Raw genomic sequence first — 16,847 nt, 5'->3', positions numbered from 1 at the left:
CACCAACACCGGTACCAGCACCCCTATACACCAACAATAACAACCAAACATTACAACAACAACAACAACAACAACAACAATAACCCACCATTTCCTATTGGCATAATGCGCAGCGAAAAAAACGATCGATCGAACGAGGCGAAGCAAACGGTATGACGATCATGATATTCCTATACCTACTTTACATTTCATACATGGGAGGGGAGAACCAGATTGGGGCGCCAGGATGTCGACTTTGAGTCTAGTTTGGTCTTCCTTTTTGCTTGTTTTTTGTGTCTTTTTGTTTGCTGCGCGTGCGCGTGCGTGTGAGAGGAGTGTGTACGTATGGGAAAGCTTTTTGTTTTACCAGTGGGAAGGAGGCAGGGGTGAGGGAAAACTGCTTCATCATTTCCCCTCTATTTCCCTTCCTTCCCGCTCGCTGTTTTCCGCTTTCCTACCCACCTACCCCCGGCAAAACCACCTCTTCAGGGTTTTCTTTCCTCCGACGCGGGACAAGCCAAAGGGAAGGGTTTTTTTTTAAAACACCCACAGCACCACCAAATAACCTACTTCGACATTGTGCATATTTTGGGAAAAGAAAAAAGGGGGAAGCAACTCAACCTTTTTTTATACCCTCATGATACCCTTGGGAATGTCACGGCAAGCAAATTAAACAAATTACTGTTTTTTTGTTCTAATGTGCCTTTCCTTATATCCTAGTTTTTAGAAAAATGATATCAAACTAAGTCAAAAAAAAACTATGCTGTTTTCCCTTTTGAAAATATAGTGAAAAGAACGAGCAGAAGAAGAAGAGGAAAAAAACAAAGTCTCAACGTGTTTGAAACCAGCTTGGTATGTTGTGTGAGCATGGATGATGCAAGTTTCCAAGGAACCACTTAGATTGTTTCTTTTCGTCCTTGTTTTCTTCTTAGAAAACAGTTCTTTCCTTATTTTTTTGTGTGTGCGGAGCGGAATGCGACGGGAACAAAGGGCAAAAGGAAAGGTGGAAGCAGTAACAAGATTCAGATACCCGACACACGTGTGTGTGATGCTGCAAGATGACCAGTTGAAAAAAAAATAGTACATGTGGTATCAATGTCATCGAAACAATTCTTGTACAAAGCATTCACACAACGGGGAAATGTAGATGCGACTTAAAATGTCCGTTCTGTACAAAAGTATTCCTACATTTCCATTTCGGACCAAACATACATGTACAGCATAAAGTACTATCCTATTCCTTCTTCTCCTCGGGCCCCTTCTCCTTCTCTTCCATATCCATCCGTCTCGCCTCAACAGTAAAGTAGAGACTCTTGCTCGCGCCCTCGAGCGCATTGGTAAGACTACCCCCAATACCCTGCAGCATGTGGACAAGCTGTGCCCTGAGACCGTCGAGGCCGCCACCGATACCGCCAACCCACTTGGCACCCTCGACGTCAAACACCTTGCCCTCGACCCGTGCGCCCAGTAGCATCAGCTTCTGCAGTCCGGCCTGCACTGCGGGCTCGTAGTAGTCGGGGTTAGCCTTGCGGCTTGGGGCGGGGAAGTCGGGTTTGGAGGGGGAGAGGATGGAGAGGACCGCTTTGAGGTATTCGGGTGATACGGCGGGGAAGGCTACGACGGCGATGGGGCCAGCGAGGAGAGGTTCCAGTTCTAGCTTTAGTTTGCGGTTGTTGGCTATTTCGTGGGCTCGTCTTGACAGGCCGTGTGTGAAACGCTCGTCGTCGGCTTGGTTGCTGGTCTGCGGTATCTGCGCGCTAGTCGCTGTGCGGGGGTCGGTGGGATGTTGTGCGTGATCTAGAGTGGCTTCTTCTGGGTGGAAGAACTCAACTACCCTCAATGCGCTTGCGAAGATATTGGTTTGCACGACTTGCATCTTGATTTCGTCGGCTAGCGATTCCTTGCCATTGGCTGCTCGCTGCGCATCGAGCTTCCTCAGCGCAATAGCGAGCTCTCGTCGTATGCTCATCCATTCCACAGCCTTGACATTGTTGTGTTGGAAAATTAGGATCAAGGGCGATGACTTGAGTAGCGATTGGTATTGTCGGTGCAATTGTGTCTTGCGGACCTCTGGGGGCTTATGAGAGGGTGGCTGAGTGGGCGGGTACCGTAGCACTGGCGCTGTGGCTTTGTATGTCTGCTGGATTGGCGGGGCGGGGGTAGTTGCTGAGGCTGCGGCAACCGAGGCGTAGGTTGCGATTGCGGGAAGAGAGATGATGTGGTTGGGGCGTGAGGTGCAGGCGCAGAGGGCCCGTGGCCGTATACGTATCCGTGGAGGCATTCTGACACTGTTAATGTTTGTATGAGGAGAGGTTGTCTCTACAGGCGGGGTTCAGCACTTACATGGGCTGTGGTCGTGTCGCAATGGACGTCGAGTTGTTTGTCCAAATATTTCCATGCGTTCAGGTTCGGAGGTGGTCCGTGCTAGGCATCTCACGACGGCGGCTCTTAGCAGTTGCTGGTTATCTTTGAAGTACATTCAAACTTGCTGTACTTCTAGTGTCTAACGTCATAACCAAGCGTTTCCAATTTTTGTTACATCTTCACTTAGGCTAATTCCTCAGCCGTGCGGGCATGGCGACTCAAATGTGGAAAACTCTACGGCAACCCCGAATATCGAGAACACTAATTCAGAGTTGCCGGAATACTAGATACATAACTGTAAGATATTTTGCGTATCATGGATTTCAAATATTTTCAAACTGATCATTATCTCAGACCGATTCGAGAAATCGACTATCTAAATTCTGGGCACCAACTGGCGGAATCGCACCACAAGATGGGGAGCAAGGCAAGCAAGCTTCCGTGTTTTATTCGAAACATCTATTGACGAAGTCATAAGATGAGTCGCATTCTTTGCTTATACGCAGCGGCTTTCTGCGCCAGGTACATCTCACCGTCCCGCTCCCATCACCAGACCCCAACTCATCACGTGCAGGCACATTCAGGAGTCTTCCATCTTCTGCCACTAGGTCTACGTGTGCAAAACAAACTTGAAGCACTTATAGACAGGCATATGGGTTCTATAGGCGCTTCGAAACTTTCACTCTCTACCATTACCACTGAAACATTATGGCGGCAATCCGGCCGGTATTCTGCAAACTCAGAACTCCTTCGCATCAAAGACAGGAAAGAATCCGGGTTTTTACTTTCTCCGACTCATGAAGAAGAGATCACAGCTCTTGTTGCCAGTATGGTACATTCGTACAAGGATCTGCCATTGAGACTGTATCAGATAGGCCGTAAGTACCGCGACGAACGACGACCGAGACAAGGATTACTTCGAGCAAAAGAGTTCATGATGAAGGATTTGTATACATTCGACCACTCGACGGAAGCCGCTCTGAAGACTTACGAATCTGTCCGAGAAGCATACAACAACCTCTTCAACGAACTCAAGATTCCTTACCTTGTCGCAGATGCCGACTCTGGAAACATGGGCGGCAAACTAAGTCATGAGTATCACTTTGTATCGCCAAAAGGCGAGGACAACGTATGGTCGTGTAATTCATGCGACTATGTCGCAAATGAGGAGCTCGTAGAAAAGAAGACTGATAGCACGACAAATACCGGAGACGCGATCACATTCACAGGCATAAGTATAGACAAGAAGACGGCAATCAACATCCACATCCCACGGCCTTCTGATCTAGGAGCAAGCGATACAGGATCCTGGGACACAGCCCCCGCATTCGTCAACTTCCACGCCGTTAAAAAAGCATTACCCGCAGACCTAGACATGGACACTGGAATCGAATCCTCGACCCTCTCGACCCTCCTCCCGAAAGCAATCAACACCATCGACCTATACGACCGCTCTCTACCCTCCAACTCCTCAAACATCGACCTCGCCATCATCAAACCCGGCGACTCCTGCCCGCGCTGCACCCAAGGCAAACTCGACGTCCAAAAAGCCATAGAAATAGGCCACACCTTCCACCTCGGCACGCGCTACAGCACCCCCTTAAACGCCGTTGTTGCACTCCCCGATCAATCCCTCTCCTCCCCCATCCAAATGGGCTGCCACGGCATCGGCGTATCCCGTATAATCGGCGCCGTGGCATCACTCCTATCCGACGCCAAAGGATTGTCCTGGCCCCGCGCCATTGCTCCCTACGAAGTCGTTGTGCTGAGCTCCCCGGCAGCAGACGAAAAAGACATTCACGATGTTTATGATATGTTGTCTGGACGAGGTGGTGATGAGGCAATGGATGTAGTGCTAGATGATCGCTCTGGCAAGAATCTCGGGTGGAAAATGAAGGATGCGGATTTGATCGGGTATCCGGTTGTTGTTGTGCTGGGGAAGCGCTGGAAGGAGAGTAGGGAAGTGGAGGTGCAGTGTAGGAGGTTGGGGGTTGTGAGGAATGTTGGGGTGGAGGGGCTCAAGGGTGAGGTTTTGGACTTGCTGGGCCAGTTGTAAAAACGGGTGTATGGAAATGTTTAGATTGTATGTGTAAATGTGTTCTATATGTGTTTTCTTTTGAAGAGGTGTTTGAAGTAAAGAGTTCTGATGTGATACGAGATCGACGGGTTGAGGTCATAGCTAACCCTGGTGCTAATCTGATCTACAGTACCCAGTCTAGAGGCCTGATCGACACTCGTTTCTGAGGGTGATGCTCCGCAGTGGAAGTTGGGTAGTGAAATGCTGATGATGGTAACGGTATTAATTACGTGCCTCCGCAACGGCTCCATGTATATGACAAAGAGATTATGAATGAGATGTCGCTTGTCAATAAGCGATCCTAGACACTGAAAATGCCGATTGGCAGTTGCAACAAGTGTACTAATATGTATATCGCACCAATCACTAAACTTCCATTGTTGTATTCATAAAATCCCTAGTACATACATGTACCCCTTGCACAGAAAAGGTAATGATGAAAACAATACATGAATACCTACTACACGTGAAACAAACCCATGACTAAGGCCCCTTGAAAATATACGAACCAAGAACAGTGAAGACCACCCCGACCTCCCTTCGACAACTCCACCATAACTCAGACCCCACGCTCACGGATCCGCACGATCCCTAGACCTTGGGCGAGACGAAAAAGTCGATATTCCATACTGTGTGAGAGGGTCCTGATACCGAATCAGAGTTTTTCTTGGTTTCCGCATGCTCCAAGTCCGAGGAGGGGCTTCTGATGTTGTCTTGCCTTGGCGTGGTGACGTAGTCTTCCAAGTTAGGCTACCGATTTTGATACTCGTTTGAGGTCTATGTAAGGGCCTCGACAAACACTGTGGAACCCGTTCTGCAGTTTTGTTGGTGATTTCCCATGCGGCAGTGTGGAATTCGCTGATGTTTCGCTCTAAATCTTCAACGCTCTCCGCAGTGTGCTCTGAATGCTTAATGGTCTCCAAAAATTCTTTAGTTTCCTTCTGATGTCTATTGTGAGCAGGTGCCAATCTTTTCTTTTCTTTTTTTTGTCCTTGGTCATGTCTGTGGTCATGTCCTTGGTCTTGCTCTTTTGTAAGATTGGTTTCTTCTTTTGCAGGTGTTGAGGTCGTAGGTTTCTCAACCTCCAGAGATACCGCTGGCTTGGCTTTTTTTGATAGAGCCATTTTCTTTCGATCAGCCGATGCTTTCCGTTCGGCAGGTAAACTGCTTTCCAGAGCTTTTTGCAACATGTCTTCGTACATGGCCAGTGTATCAACTGTTTCGCCTCGGCGCTCAAGAGTCCTTGTTTTTGTCAATGCGTTGCTCCATGCGACCAACTTGAGACCGAATTCTTTGTTGGACCATATTCCTATATTTCTCGTTCTTGACGTGTGGTGTTGCTTGACAACTTCGTTGAACTCGTCTATGAGAGCTATGATAACAGGATTGCGATCCCTCGGCAATACCGAATCAGCTGGTATTGACGAAGACCTTTGTGAAGCGGAGATAGCCAATTTCGGCATAGCACCTCTGCTGTTTTTACTCAAAAAGAGGCGAGTCAGTGAATCTGGCTGTTCTTCCGTTTTTTCTGGAGCACCTTCTGGTGCAGACTCGTCGGGTGGCGGATTCTCGTTCTTCAGAAGTGCCTTGTTAGCTAGTGTATACTGAAACAATCTCGAGTACTCAGCAGTTGGTTGGCTTCGCAACTGCTTCATATGCACTTACGATTGGATCCAAATCGTCAGTGGTCGTCGGGCCAGTAGCAAGCTCCTCAGTTGACTGCTCTTCAATAATTCCATCAGAGTGATCCATCTCACTTTGCAACGCTAGTGCCGTATGGATCATGATTTTTGTCCTCTTCCTGGTAATTTCTTTGACTTGGGTGCAAACAGCAGAAATAGGAGCTTGTTCAACTTCTTTCAATAACTGCCTTGCATCGATTTCCAGCTTTGCAGCCTCTGTGCGGATAGCAGACTGCGCTTCAGGGCTGATGTTGGGTTTCGCCCCTGACACACCTGTGGTGAAGGATTCGGCATCCCTCCAATGGTTCTGAAGTTCTTCTGCCTTATGTTCCAAAGACTTAATCCTTTCCTCGAACAGTTGCTCTTCCTCCCGATACACGATATGCTGCCATTTCCAGTCCTGTAGTTCAGGATGTGCTTCGGGCAGTGCCTGCAAGAATTGGTGTCTATCGAGTTCGATACTTTTGATAACCTGCTTGACCGTTTCGAGGTTGCGATCAGAATCCACGTAGACAGCGCCGAGTATAGCTTCAAGGCTCTCAGCGCTTTGCCTCACTGATGCGGCAGACACCCCTTCGCCAATTAGGACTTCTCTGTCTATACTAAATTTATGGGCTTTAGAGTGCAGCTTAGATGTTGTTTCTGTTGCTTGTCGGGCCTTCATGTCTATAGGATATGTAAGCTTAGATATGGTCTCACATGATGTTAGTAGGAGATCGCCTACAATGAGCTATCCGGAGTGTTAGTGTGAGTTATATGAGCTACGCGTTAAACACACCTGGTGAGTATCCTGTACTATACCAGATATCACACAAAACCATGCTGAGTACTCGATCTCCCAGCAATGCTAGGCGATTGTTCGGTTTGACTTTATGAACCATCCCTTTAAAAAATAGAGGGTAGTTCAATGCCGTGATCTTCAATGCTTCTACGCATAACATTTTGTTTCTGAAGGTGTACTGAATGCGCTCTTCAATGCGTCCGACCCTTGACACTGCCTCTAACATATCGTGGTGATGTCGTGGTGGGCGTTCGCACCATTCTAATTGCTGAGCTGCAAGTTTCAAATGTATTGCATCTTTTCTCTCGAAGAGATCCGGTATCCGGGTTTTTGGTCCGAAGTGTTGTGGCGGTTCACTGCTACCCCATAAAAGCCTCCGTTGCGTACTGCTGCAATCTGGGGCAGACTTGACCTGCCGTTTGTTCTGGAATTCCTGAAGATGCCATGGTGTGGAATAGGAACAACCAGGGAGCCTGCAAGGAAGGCAGCGCCTCAAAGGCACAGACGGCCAACTGCCTTTGAAGATCATTGGAGACTTTCGAGAGGATTATGTTATTAGAAACTGCAATAAGTGAGTGACATGTATTCCTTGGCGGACAACGTTCTTATTGGATAGTAAAGAGTCCATAAGGGACGTACCGCCGCAGCAGAGAAGCCCAAATCTCACAGGCCAATTACTCCGAGTCGGCCTTTAAGTCATATTTTCTTGACCGAGGCGAGATTAACTCTTGACTTTGCTAGTATTCTTCGTGCAGGTGATGGTGGACCAATGCAACAGGTTAATGCAAGGGGTTGACCGAAATTTCCTCGGGTTTAGGTTGCGCCCGCACGGACGACAGCGCATTTTCGCCACTGTACAAGAACACAGGTTTCGCGGTACTGACTTTCATCGCTGTGAACTTTTATATACGAACTCAGAAATTGCAGTACTCTAAATCATTTCCTTTCCAATCCCGACATTCAGAATGCGGTTGGTTTGGCTAATGTTGTTGAATTCATGCTTCAAGTGCTTGTGCGGTACCGACAACCACCAGTAACCACTTATTCCAGGGACTTCACTACTGTCTCAACCAACAAGGTAAATCTAACATGTGCTCCCGTTTATAGAAAAGAAAGTGCGGCAAGCTGGAGGTTTCCGAATTTCTTACGTCGCTATGGAGAGCGCTTGCGAAAAACCAACATCAGCGAGACTTCTATACGCCCAATCTCATCCCCTTTATGTATTACATATTGCAACTTGGTACATTCATGATTTGTCGTGAATATTTTTATTATTAGAGCGGTGTAATCTATGACATGACACAAACAATAGTCCTCTTTCCTGTCCCTTCCAGCAACCACTACTCTCAGCGGCCATACTAACCAGATTTACGTTGCCTGGTGTAGAAAGCAGGATATTTTCCAGGCTGTAGCATCGACATGCAAACTCTCACAAGCCCTTTAAGCATCTATGATAAGAAAGAACACGAGATGCCTCTTCTCCTATCTCAAAAACCGACTGATTACCTCCCATGAAATCCCCAACAACCATGCCCCGAACAATGCCAAATAGACGCCAATACGTCGTGTAACAGGCCATTTCCTCGCCAAGCACCACCATCACACAATAATGTAACTGTACAACATACCCTACTTCCAAAGACAGAACATATCCTACACCTTCATCCGCTGCGTAGCATCTCCGATCCCCACCCCCATCTTAAAGTAATAATTCACCCCAAGCAAACGTATCCTCCACCCCCCATTACTCCCTTCACCAACACACAAAACAACATGACGGACAACACTCCACACATATCATCCTGCAATCAAACCAGGTCCAGAAGCAGCCTCCACGCGCACAGCAGCACGGTTCATCTTGTTTCTCTGCTTCTCCACCGGGAATTTGCACGTTTTGAGTGGGAATTGGTTGAGCAGCGTAATTCATTTGGGGGTGTTGCTGCCACTGGGAATCTGGACTTGGGTAGGGGTTTGATTGGTACGGTTGTTGGGGATATATTTGAGGAGTGGGTGGGTATGGTGAAGTCATTGTGAGCAATGGTTAAGTAGACACGAAGCAGATATATGAGAGAGCGCTACCGAGCGAGTGATGAGTAGTTTGATTTTTGGGGTGATGGATGATGTTCCATAGCATGATGCGTTTTTATGCCGAGCTGTTACTTTCACCTTGTGGCTTCAGCTGAAGAGCAGCCGGTCGGCGCCAAGGAGACAAGAGACGGATACGTATATGCTGTACGACGTTGGCCTTGCATGCATCGAGTATGGTTTTTCTTGGAAGGATAAATTCATGTATATGAGTCATTAGAAATATAGGTGTACAAGAATAGCATCCCGATCCTAGCCTGTAGAACCCAGCTTCCTACAAAGCCCCCAGGTTTCCATCCGAGACAGTTAGTATACAATCGCCCTCTGCTTAACTGATCTTCCCGCTGGCTGGATACTCTGCGGGTTGCGGAAGACGTTGCGCGGGTCCACTGAAGCCTTGATCTGTTGTAGCTTGCTCACATTGTCGTCCCAGTAAAGGGCTGCACTGTTCGGGCCCAATGCGGGATCGACATAGCCCGGGTACACGCCTTGATCGCGGTCTGCTCGCGAGTTGATGACGACGTCGTTGATGCCGTTGAGGTAGGCGCGACTCGTGTCGTTGAGCTGCATACTGTTAGAAAAGCCGTCTATAGTGTGAAACGATGTGGGATGAACTTACCCTGCCCAATAGGTTGACGGCATATGCTTGGTGGAAGAACAGCGCGTCGCGGTGTCCATACGCAGTTGCATCTTCCGCAACGTCGTTGACGGCGCCACCCGCAAGATCCCAAATCATAAAGAAAAGCGCACCGCCCTTGTCTGCCGTGTCAATGTATTTGAAGACCTTGTCAACCGTAGCATCTGACATCAGATCTTTCTGTGTATAGGCAAGGGTTTTGGCATAGAAGTGAGCTGGGACGTTGCCGACAATTTGCAATGCGACCTGCTCTGACCAGTGACCGACAGCACCGAGCCAATCCTTCATCTCGATGGAGCTATTGCTCTGGCTTGTTTGAAGACGGGAAGAGAGGTTCAGGCTGTCGTACTCTGCTTGGCTACCAAAATAAGTACCAGTGATGATGGCGCCAATAGGTCCAGCAATGATGTACTGGCTGGCGAACTTTCTCGAAAGTTGAGGATCAGACACCAACTTCTGCCACCTCTTGAAAAGATCTGCCTTTGATTGTGTCGAGCCACCTGCGAAAGTGTAAGAGTAAATGACAGCGTTGCTGGGTGCTGCTTGAGTCCGAAGCTTGAATTCAGTGACGATACCAAAGCTGGCGCCAGCTCCTTTCAAAGCGAAGAAGAGATCCGGGTGTTGTTTATCCGAGGCACGCACGACAGTTGAGTTGGCTAGAACGACTTCGACTTCCTCAACATGGTCGAGAAGAGCACCCCACATGCGAGAAGCTGGTCCAAGTCCACCGATAAGTGCGTGTCCTCCGACACCGACTTGTGGGCATGTTCCATAAGCCATGGCACGGCCACCATTCTCGCCGAGTCGTTTGGTGAGGTCACCAAGACGGGTTCCGCTACCAACAGTAGCTTGCCAGGTAGAAGTATCGATAGAGAACTTCTGAAAGTGCTTCAAGTCGACGACAACAGCACCGTCCTGTCCTCCAATGCCGTAGTTTCCAAATGAGTGACCGCCGCTGCGCGATTGTACAGCCAGATTGCACTCGGCAGCACATTTGACAATCGCAGCAACTTGATCGGCAGTGCTGGGGTAGGTGACTGCGGTGGGCGTGATCTGGATATCAAGATTGTATGGCTTGACATCATTGATTTGGTAGAGAGGGTCGCCTTTGAAGGCGACATTGTTGTCGCCTACGGCGTTGATGAGACATTGGTGGATCGTGGAACCTGCAATACCTGCAGACCCCCCAGTATGTGTGGAGATTCCCGATTGGGCGGCACTCACGATGTTGCCCATGATTATAATATCTTAATGTATGGTGGGTTGTTGGTCCACTCGAGTGATATCAATTGGAATACGTACATGAAAGTATGCACACAATCTTTGAAATGAATGGCAACTGGAACTCTGGAAAGAGCAGCTGAAGAACGAGTGATAAGAATGAGGGTAATGAATGGCTGTGAAATCTCACGTATTACCACCGCGTCTGGTCCAAAGGACGGATGTAGATGGCAAACATGAGGCCAAAATTAATAATAAGGGTGTGAATGCGTACACTTTCACGCATAGCCTTCATGATGCAAGTAAGACTTACGGCAGACGATCAAATCGTACCGAAAGTTTCTGTTCATTTCGTTGTCTCTGCTCCCATTTCCCATGCCCATGTCCCAACAAGGGACGTTCATAAGTGCTCGCCAGGCTTACTTACTACAACTATATATTTTCATGACAAGGATGATCTCCAGATGGTCAGCACTAGTATCGGCAAATAACGATTGACCGCAATACGGAACGGCCGCCAAGGCCAGACGGTATTCTCTGCGCCTAATTTGGTGCGCAAAGGCAGTCCGTGAAAGCCGGCTTAAAGGTACGGTAATTTGCGGCTTGATGATGACTTTGCATGCCGTACGTGGGAGCTTATAAAGTTTAAGTGGTGGGGCCTTGAAGAGGCAGTGCGTGTATCGCGAGTCAGGACCTTGCTCATGATGTGATGAGAAACTTGCGACCAATCAGTCTTTTGCAAGAGTGAGAGTCAGTGGGGACTACTCTGGGCGTCGTTTCATCGGCGATTACAACTAGACTCGATTGCTTCTCAATACCATATACTTCTCGTCCGGTGATGCGGGATTACGTCTACCCCTTCCTTCTCTTTTTCCTTGGCCAAATCGTATAGGAAGAAGTCAATGAGAATCGCATTAACCTCCGTATCTGGTTTGAGTTTGCTGATCTCACGGCGGAGAAGTTCCACGGCCCAGATGCTGCACCCGCGTATTTGCATTTCCCAAGTATGCCCTGATTCGATAATTTCAAGACGGCGGATTTTGTTCTCGAGAGGCGGGCAGTACCATATGATGCCTAATGAATGCAGCATCTGCGGTATGCGGTAGTCTAGAAAAGCATGAATTTTGTGCATCGATGTTGCGGATGAAATGTATACGTACCTGCGAACATGGTGATCTTGTCGATATCGTTAAATTCACCATATCCCTCGCCTTCAAAAGCCGCCCATAAGTCTGCTACGAAGATCTGGGCCCGCTTCAAGAAGCGCACCTTTTTGTTTTCAAAAGTGCCCTCATCTCGGAAGCAATTGAACTTTTCGGCAAGTAAGTTGACTAGGCTGGCTGCTGAATTATTTGCATCCTCAATGAGGGTGACCACGCTACCGTCAAACTCCTGTTCCGTCAGTCAAAAACTGACTTCACAATTTGGGGTCTTTTTTTTTGCGAATGAACCCACCTCCTCTAGAATCTGTCCAGCCTCTTGCAGACACCGTACCCTTTGCTCAAACATGGGGATCTCCTCGTCCGTGCCAGAACTAAATACCGTGCGCAGCACTTCTTCTGAACATGCCTCCTGGTCAACCCAGAACTCTGGACTAGTGATGGGGATTTCTTGCTCTAGGGCTCTTTGAAGTATTGCTACTAGGCTCCAATAGCCAGTCCACCTCTTTCCCTTGTAGACTACAGCAAACCGGTCTTCATCATTCTTTTCACTCCAGAAGCTGAAGTTCAGCAGGTCCATTGTGAAGATAAAGTTGACAGTGTTCTCATCCTTGGTTTTCGGATGCAGTTCGTGCTCGGACCATGATTTTGTTGAATACTCACGCTTTTCCATTTCATCGAGCACAAGCTGAGCTGCGACTTTTGTCGACCGCATGTCCAGCGCAACATCAAGGCTATTGTCGTAGATGAATTGAGCATTTTCGAGCACTCTTGTTTCCGGGGGACCGTCTTGTTTGACACCGCCACCCCAATGCTTCCGCATAAGGTCTAGCAGCTCCAGGTCGACCTCATCGTCGGACATGATGAGGGCAGGGAGAAGCCACTAGCTCCAGTATCGAAAAGGGCAGGGAGGAGAGAGAGAGAGGCCCAGACAAGAGGCAAGTCCACAATTCAGGTGAGTAGCGATGAATGTGCGTCCCTGCGTCTCGAGTGGTATGCTCCACTCATAGGGCGTTCGTTTAGGTGCCAAGATTCGGAGGCTGAGAAGCTGGCGGCGCGAACCCGGTGGAGCGGCGCTATGGGCAGCACTGACGTCTCTCGTCTGTCGTCTCTAGTGTCTCTGACCTTCACCTTCACCTGGGAATCGGCGTCGCAGCCTTGTGCTTCGCATGTCGCAACCTCGCCAGTAACCCAACTCAACTTCTGGTCTTGTACACAACCGAACCCGCAATGGCTCGCGACAAGTTTGCTCGCCAGAGCCTGGGCGGCGCGCTCCACCAGCGCATTAAAGAGGTAACTATCCGCCTACGCAACAGAATCCCCAGTCGTGGCTGACCAAGTCCAAGTCGCGCGTCTTGATGGTCGGAGCTGGGGGCATCGGCTGCGAGCTCCTCAAGAACCTGGTCCTCACCGGCTTTGGCGAGATCCACATCGTCGACCTCGACACCATCGACCTCAGCAACCTCAACCGCCAATTCCTGTTCCGCAACGAGCACATCAAGAAGTCAAAGGCACTGGTAGGGCAACCGCTACATCCACACACGTGGCTGGGCATGCGCTGACCCCCCGACAGGTTGCGAAAGAGTCGGCTGCCAAGTTCAACCCCAATGTTGACATCATCGCATACCACAACAACATCAAGGACACCCAATTCAACGTCGTGTGGTTTAAGACCTTCCGTCTCGTCTTCAACGCGCTCGACAATGTGGATGCGCGCCGCCATGTCAACAAAATGTGTCTGGCGGCCGGCGTGCCATTGATTGAGAGTGGCACCACGGGCTTCAACGGCCAGGTCCAGGTCATCAAGCGGGTGCGCAACCAGAAACTCAAGCTTCTTGAGACTATACATGCTGACTGTTGCCAATAGGGCGAAACTGAATGCTACGATTGCACGCCCAAGGATGCGCCCAAGTCCTTCCCCGTCTGCACCATTCGAAGCACCCCGTCACAACCTATTCACTGCATCGTCTGGGCAAAGTCTTATTTGTTTGCTGAGATTTTTGGCACGTCTGAAGATGAAGCCCCCGAGCTGGATCACAGTGAAGATGCCGATAACGCGGACGAGGTCGCAAACCTGCGCAAGGAGGCACAAGCGTTGAAGCGCATACGCGACTCCATGGGCTCCCAAGATTTCCCACGGCTGATCTTTGACAAAGTCTTCGAGGAAGACATTGAGCGTTTGCGGAGCATGGAAGATATGTGGAAGACTAGGAAAGCACCCGAGGTTCTGGATTACGAAAAGCTGGTACAAGAGTCGGCGGAGGTGGGTGAATTCATCGCGCAACAAGACCAAATCGTTTGGACTGTTGCCGAGAATTTTGCTGTCTTCATTGATAGCATAAAGCGACTGAGCAACCGGCTGGAAGAGACGCGCGCAAACAATGAGATTGGAAACTCAATGCCCGTTCTCAGCTTCGACAAGGACGACGTAGACACGCTCGACTTTGTTGTCGCAAGCGCCAACCTCCGGTCACACATCTTTGGCATTGAAATGCGGTCCAAGTTCGATATCAAACGTAGGGACTCTGACACGGACTTTGAGAAATCTTGCTAACAGACTGTAGAAATGGCCGGTAACATCATCCCTGCAATCGCAACCACCAATGCCATGACTGCCAGTCTCTGCGTTCTCCAAGCCTACAAGGTCTTCCGCGAGCAGCTTGACAAGGCAAAAATGGTATTTCTTACCCGCGGCACAGAGCGTGTCATCTCCAGCGAGCCACTCCGGCCACCTAATCCCCACTGCGCGACATGCAGCGTATGCTATGCTTCGCTCGCTGTTGATACAAAACGTGCAAAGTTGAGCGACTTGGTCGACTACATTCTGAAGGAGAATCTTGGATACGCTGAAGATTTTAGCGTCAAGCGTGATGCCGATATACTTTACGATGTGGATGAGGACATTCATCTTGATAAGACATTTGAGGAGCTGGGGCTCAAGAACGACACTTTCATCACCATCTCCGACGATGCAGAAGAGAACGCCAAGGTTGACGTGGTCTTTTCCATCACTCATCAAGAATTCACTGAGAACGCAAAGCCTCTGAGGCTACCCGATGAGGTCAAGATTGCAACAAAGCCCAAGGCACCCGCTCCAGAGACCAATGGGCATGCTACTATTAACGGCACCGTTCCAACCAACAATGACGCTACAGATGAAGGTGCGAATGGTGCTACGAAGCGAACAGCTACCGAGGCCGGTCTGAATGATGAGCTCATACGCAAGAAAGGCAAAGTCATGGAAGAGCCTCTGAAGCAGGATGGTGACCATATTGTCATTCAGGAAGACCACATCAACGGTGCCATCGTCATTGAAGATGACTGAATAAGCTATACGCTAAAACGCTTGGTCAACTCTTGCAAGTTGGCGCGTCATCTTCTAGGATTGCCCCAGGACCCTGATCTCATCCACCATTGCCAGAACCTTGGCCGTTTCTAACCTTTCCCGGTTTCCACACTGTAGCAAATGCATTACCAGCATGTTTTGCTTGTTGGTCAAGGGTAGCACCACCCTTGACTCTCCAATCGATTTGCGCGGCAGTCTCAACACCTGCGAAGCACACATAGATTTCCTACTCTGTACTATAGCAAGTCTGCCATCTAGTCAGTCTTTGAGCAAAAGGCGTTTTCAAAGGCAGCATGGACACGAATATACCTTTTTGCTTTCCTCTTCTTTTCAGGACCTGTTCGGTGGCGAGCGAGTAGGTCAACCTCATAAGTGGGCGAAGTAAGAAAATAACGACCGTACCCACGTAGTCGCACTGGCAAAAATATCATACAATAATGCAAGATATTAGACATCCCACTTCAATCTCAGATGACCTAGATTCAGACGGCAGACAGCCCCCCATCCAGATTAATCACACAATTATGTGCATACTGATTCTCCGCAAGAAACAGCGCTGCATGCGCAATTTCTTCCGGTGTCCCAAACCTACCCAGCGGAATTCTTTGTTGGATTTCCGCAGAGTTGAGATCTACACATCACCACTTGTCAGTTTCCAACTCACTCTCACCAACCAGCCCTCGGACACAAAAACATCACGTACCTCTCGTCATATCCGTATCCACGTAGCCCGGCACAATAGCATTAACCCGCACCTTATGACTCGCATACTCGGTCGCCAGCGCGCGCGTGAAACCTAGCACACCCGCCTTCGACGCCGCATAAGCAACTGCACCGTACCCGCCCTGCAGACCCAGCAGTGAGGCCACGTTAATAATAGTTGGGCTGTGGCCCTGAGTTTCGGTCTTGGGGCCGCGCATGTACCCATTGCGGATTAAGAACTTAGTGCCGTGCATTGGGGCGGTTAGATTGGTGGTGATGAGTTTGTCGATGGTGGTCTCGTCGAGCATGCTGAAGAGTCTGGCTTGTGTTATGCCGGCGCAGTTTACGACTACGTCGATGTGCGAGGGGTGTGTGGAGGGTGCGCTCCGGGGTGGTTTGGGGAGGTGGGTGCCGAAGGAGTGGGCGGACCAGAAGGTTGGGCCGTCGGATATGTTGGCTGCTATGTAGCCGTGCTGGTATTGGATGCAGTTTGTGTCTGGTAAGGTTGATTGGGGATGGGGTGTTGTCAGAGGGTGTAATGACGAGACGGCGGCTTGAAGATTTTGCTCTGAACGCGATATCAGGGTGCATCTGTATGCATTTTTTGCGAATAGTTGGGCTATGGATAGTCCGATGCCGCGACTCCCGCCTGTGATGAGTATATGTCGCGGTCTCGTTGCCATGGTAGAGTTTTTTTTCTTCTCCAAAGTCAATTGTGAGACTTTGAAAAATGGTAGTTGATTATTCTCTCAGCCTCTAATTGTTTTGCCATGTAATCTTCTGTTGAACTACAGAGATGAGGCCAATTGCCAA

At 49.2% G+C, this 16,847-nt stretch overlaps 8 protein-coding genes across 8 annotated transcripts; 2 read left to right on the top strand and 6 right to left on the bottom strand.

Annotated features, from left to right (window-relative positions):
* Positions 1-1,213: 1,213 nt before the first annotated feature.
* COCCADRAFT_84940 (uncharacterized protein) lies at positions 1,214-2,260 on the bottom strand (the record flags this gene model as incomplete). The annotated part of the gene is made up of 1 exon (XM_007709930.1): positions 1,214-2,260. The coding sequence occupies one exon, from the start codon at positions 2,258-2,260 to the stop codon at positions 1,214-1,216; it is 1,047 nt and encodes a 348-aa protein (XP_007708120.1).
* A 293-nt stretch (positions 2,261-2,553) lies between these two features.
* Positions 2,554-4,399, top strand: COCCADRAFT_33201 (uncharacterized protein; the record flags this gene model as incomplete). Its single annotated transcript, XM_007709886.1, has 4 exons — positions 2,554-2,640; positions 2,698-2,770; positions 2,822-2,865; positions 2,918-4,399. 4 exons carry the CDS (start codon positions 2,554-2,556, stop codon positions 4,397-4,399), a joined length of 1,686 nt encoding a protein of 561 aa, XP_007708076.1.
* A 593-nt stretch (positions 4,400-4,992) lies between these two features.
* Positions 4,993-7,412, bottom strand: COCCADRAFT_22845 (uncharacterized protein; the record flags this gene model as incomplete). Its single annotated transcript, XM_007709852.1, has 3 exons — positions 4,993-6,024; positions 6,086-6,768; positions 6,881-7,412. The coding sequence occupies 3 exons, from the start codon at positions 7,410-7,412 to the stop codon at positions 4,993-4,995; spliced, it is 2,247 nt and encodes a 748-aa protein (XP_007708042.1).
* Positions 7,413-8,636: 1,224 nt separating this feature from the next.
* COCCADRAFT_85196 (uncharacterized protein) lies at positions 8,637-8,912 on the bottom strand (the record flags this gene model as incomplete). The annotated part of the gene is made up of 1 exon (XM_007709929.1): positions 8,637-8,912. One exon carries the CDS (start codon positions 8,910-8,912, stop codon positions 8,637-8,639), a length of 276 nt encoding a protein of 91 aa, XP_007708119.1.
* Positions 8,913-9,274: 362 nt separating this feature from the next.
* COCCADRAFT_22844 (Glucooligosaccharide oxidase) lies at positions 9,275-10,841 on the bottom strand (the record flags this gene model as incomplete). Its single annotated transcript, XM_007709851.1, has 2 exons — positions 9,275-9,532; positions 9,588-10,841. The coding sequence occupies 2 exons, from the start codon at positions 10,839-10,841 to the stop codon at positions 9,275-9,277; spliced, it is 1,512 nt and encodes a 503-aa protein (XP_007708041.1).
* Positions 10,842-11,637: 796 nt separating this feature from the next.
* On the bottom strand, positions 11,638-12,848 carry COCCADRAFT_85033 (uncharacterized protein; the record flags this gene model as incomplete). Its single annotated transcript, XM_007709928.1, has 3 exons — positions 11,638-11,933; positions 11,987-12,218; positions 12,282-12,848. The coding sequence occupies 3 exons, from the start codon at positions 12,846-12,848 to the stop codon at positions 11,638-11,640; spliced, it is 1,095 nt and encodes a 364-aa protein (XP_007708118.1).
* Positions 12,849-13,216: 368 nt separating this feature from the next.
* Positions 13,217-15,311, top strand: COCCADRAFT_1533 (uncharacterized protein; the record flags this gene model as incomplete). Its single annotated transcript, XM_007709833.1, has 5 exons — positions 13,217-13,279; positions 13,333-13,503; positions 13,560-13,796; positions 13,854-14,502; positions 14,551-15,311. The coding sequence occupies 5 exons, from the start codon at positions 13,217-13,219 to the stop codon at positions 15,309-15,311; spliced, it is 1,881 nt and encodes a 626-aa protein (XP_007708023.1).
* A 503-nt stretch (positions 15,312-15,814) lies between these two features.
* COCCADRAFT_33195 (uncharacterized protein) lies at positions 15,815-16,717 on the bottom strand (the record flags this gene model as incomplete). The annotated part of the gene is made up of 2 exons (XM_007709885.1): positions 15,815-15,963; positions 16,036-16,717. 2 exons carry the CDS (start codon positions 16,715-16,717, stop codon positions 15,815-15,817), a joined length of 831 nt encoding a protein of 276 aa, XP_007708075.1.
* Between the last annotated feature and the right edge of the window lie 130 nt (positions 16,718-16,847).

The sequence above is a fragment of the Bipolaris zeicola genome (assembly GCF_000523435.1).
Source record: "Bipolaris zeicola 26-R-13 unplaced genomic scaffold scaffold_12, whole genome shotgun sequence".
Taxonomy (NCBI): Eukaryota; Fungi; Ascomycota; class Dothideomycetes; order Pleosporales; family Pleosporaceae; genus Bipolaris; species Bipolaris zeicola.
Note: the sequence above shows the minus strand (reverse complement) of the source record. Positions and strands in the feature narration are given on the sequence as shown.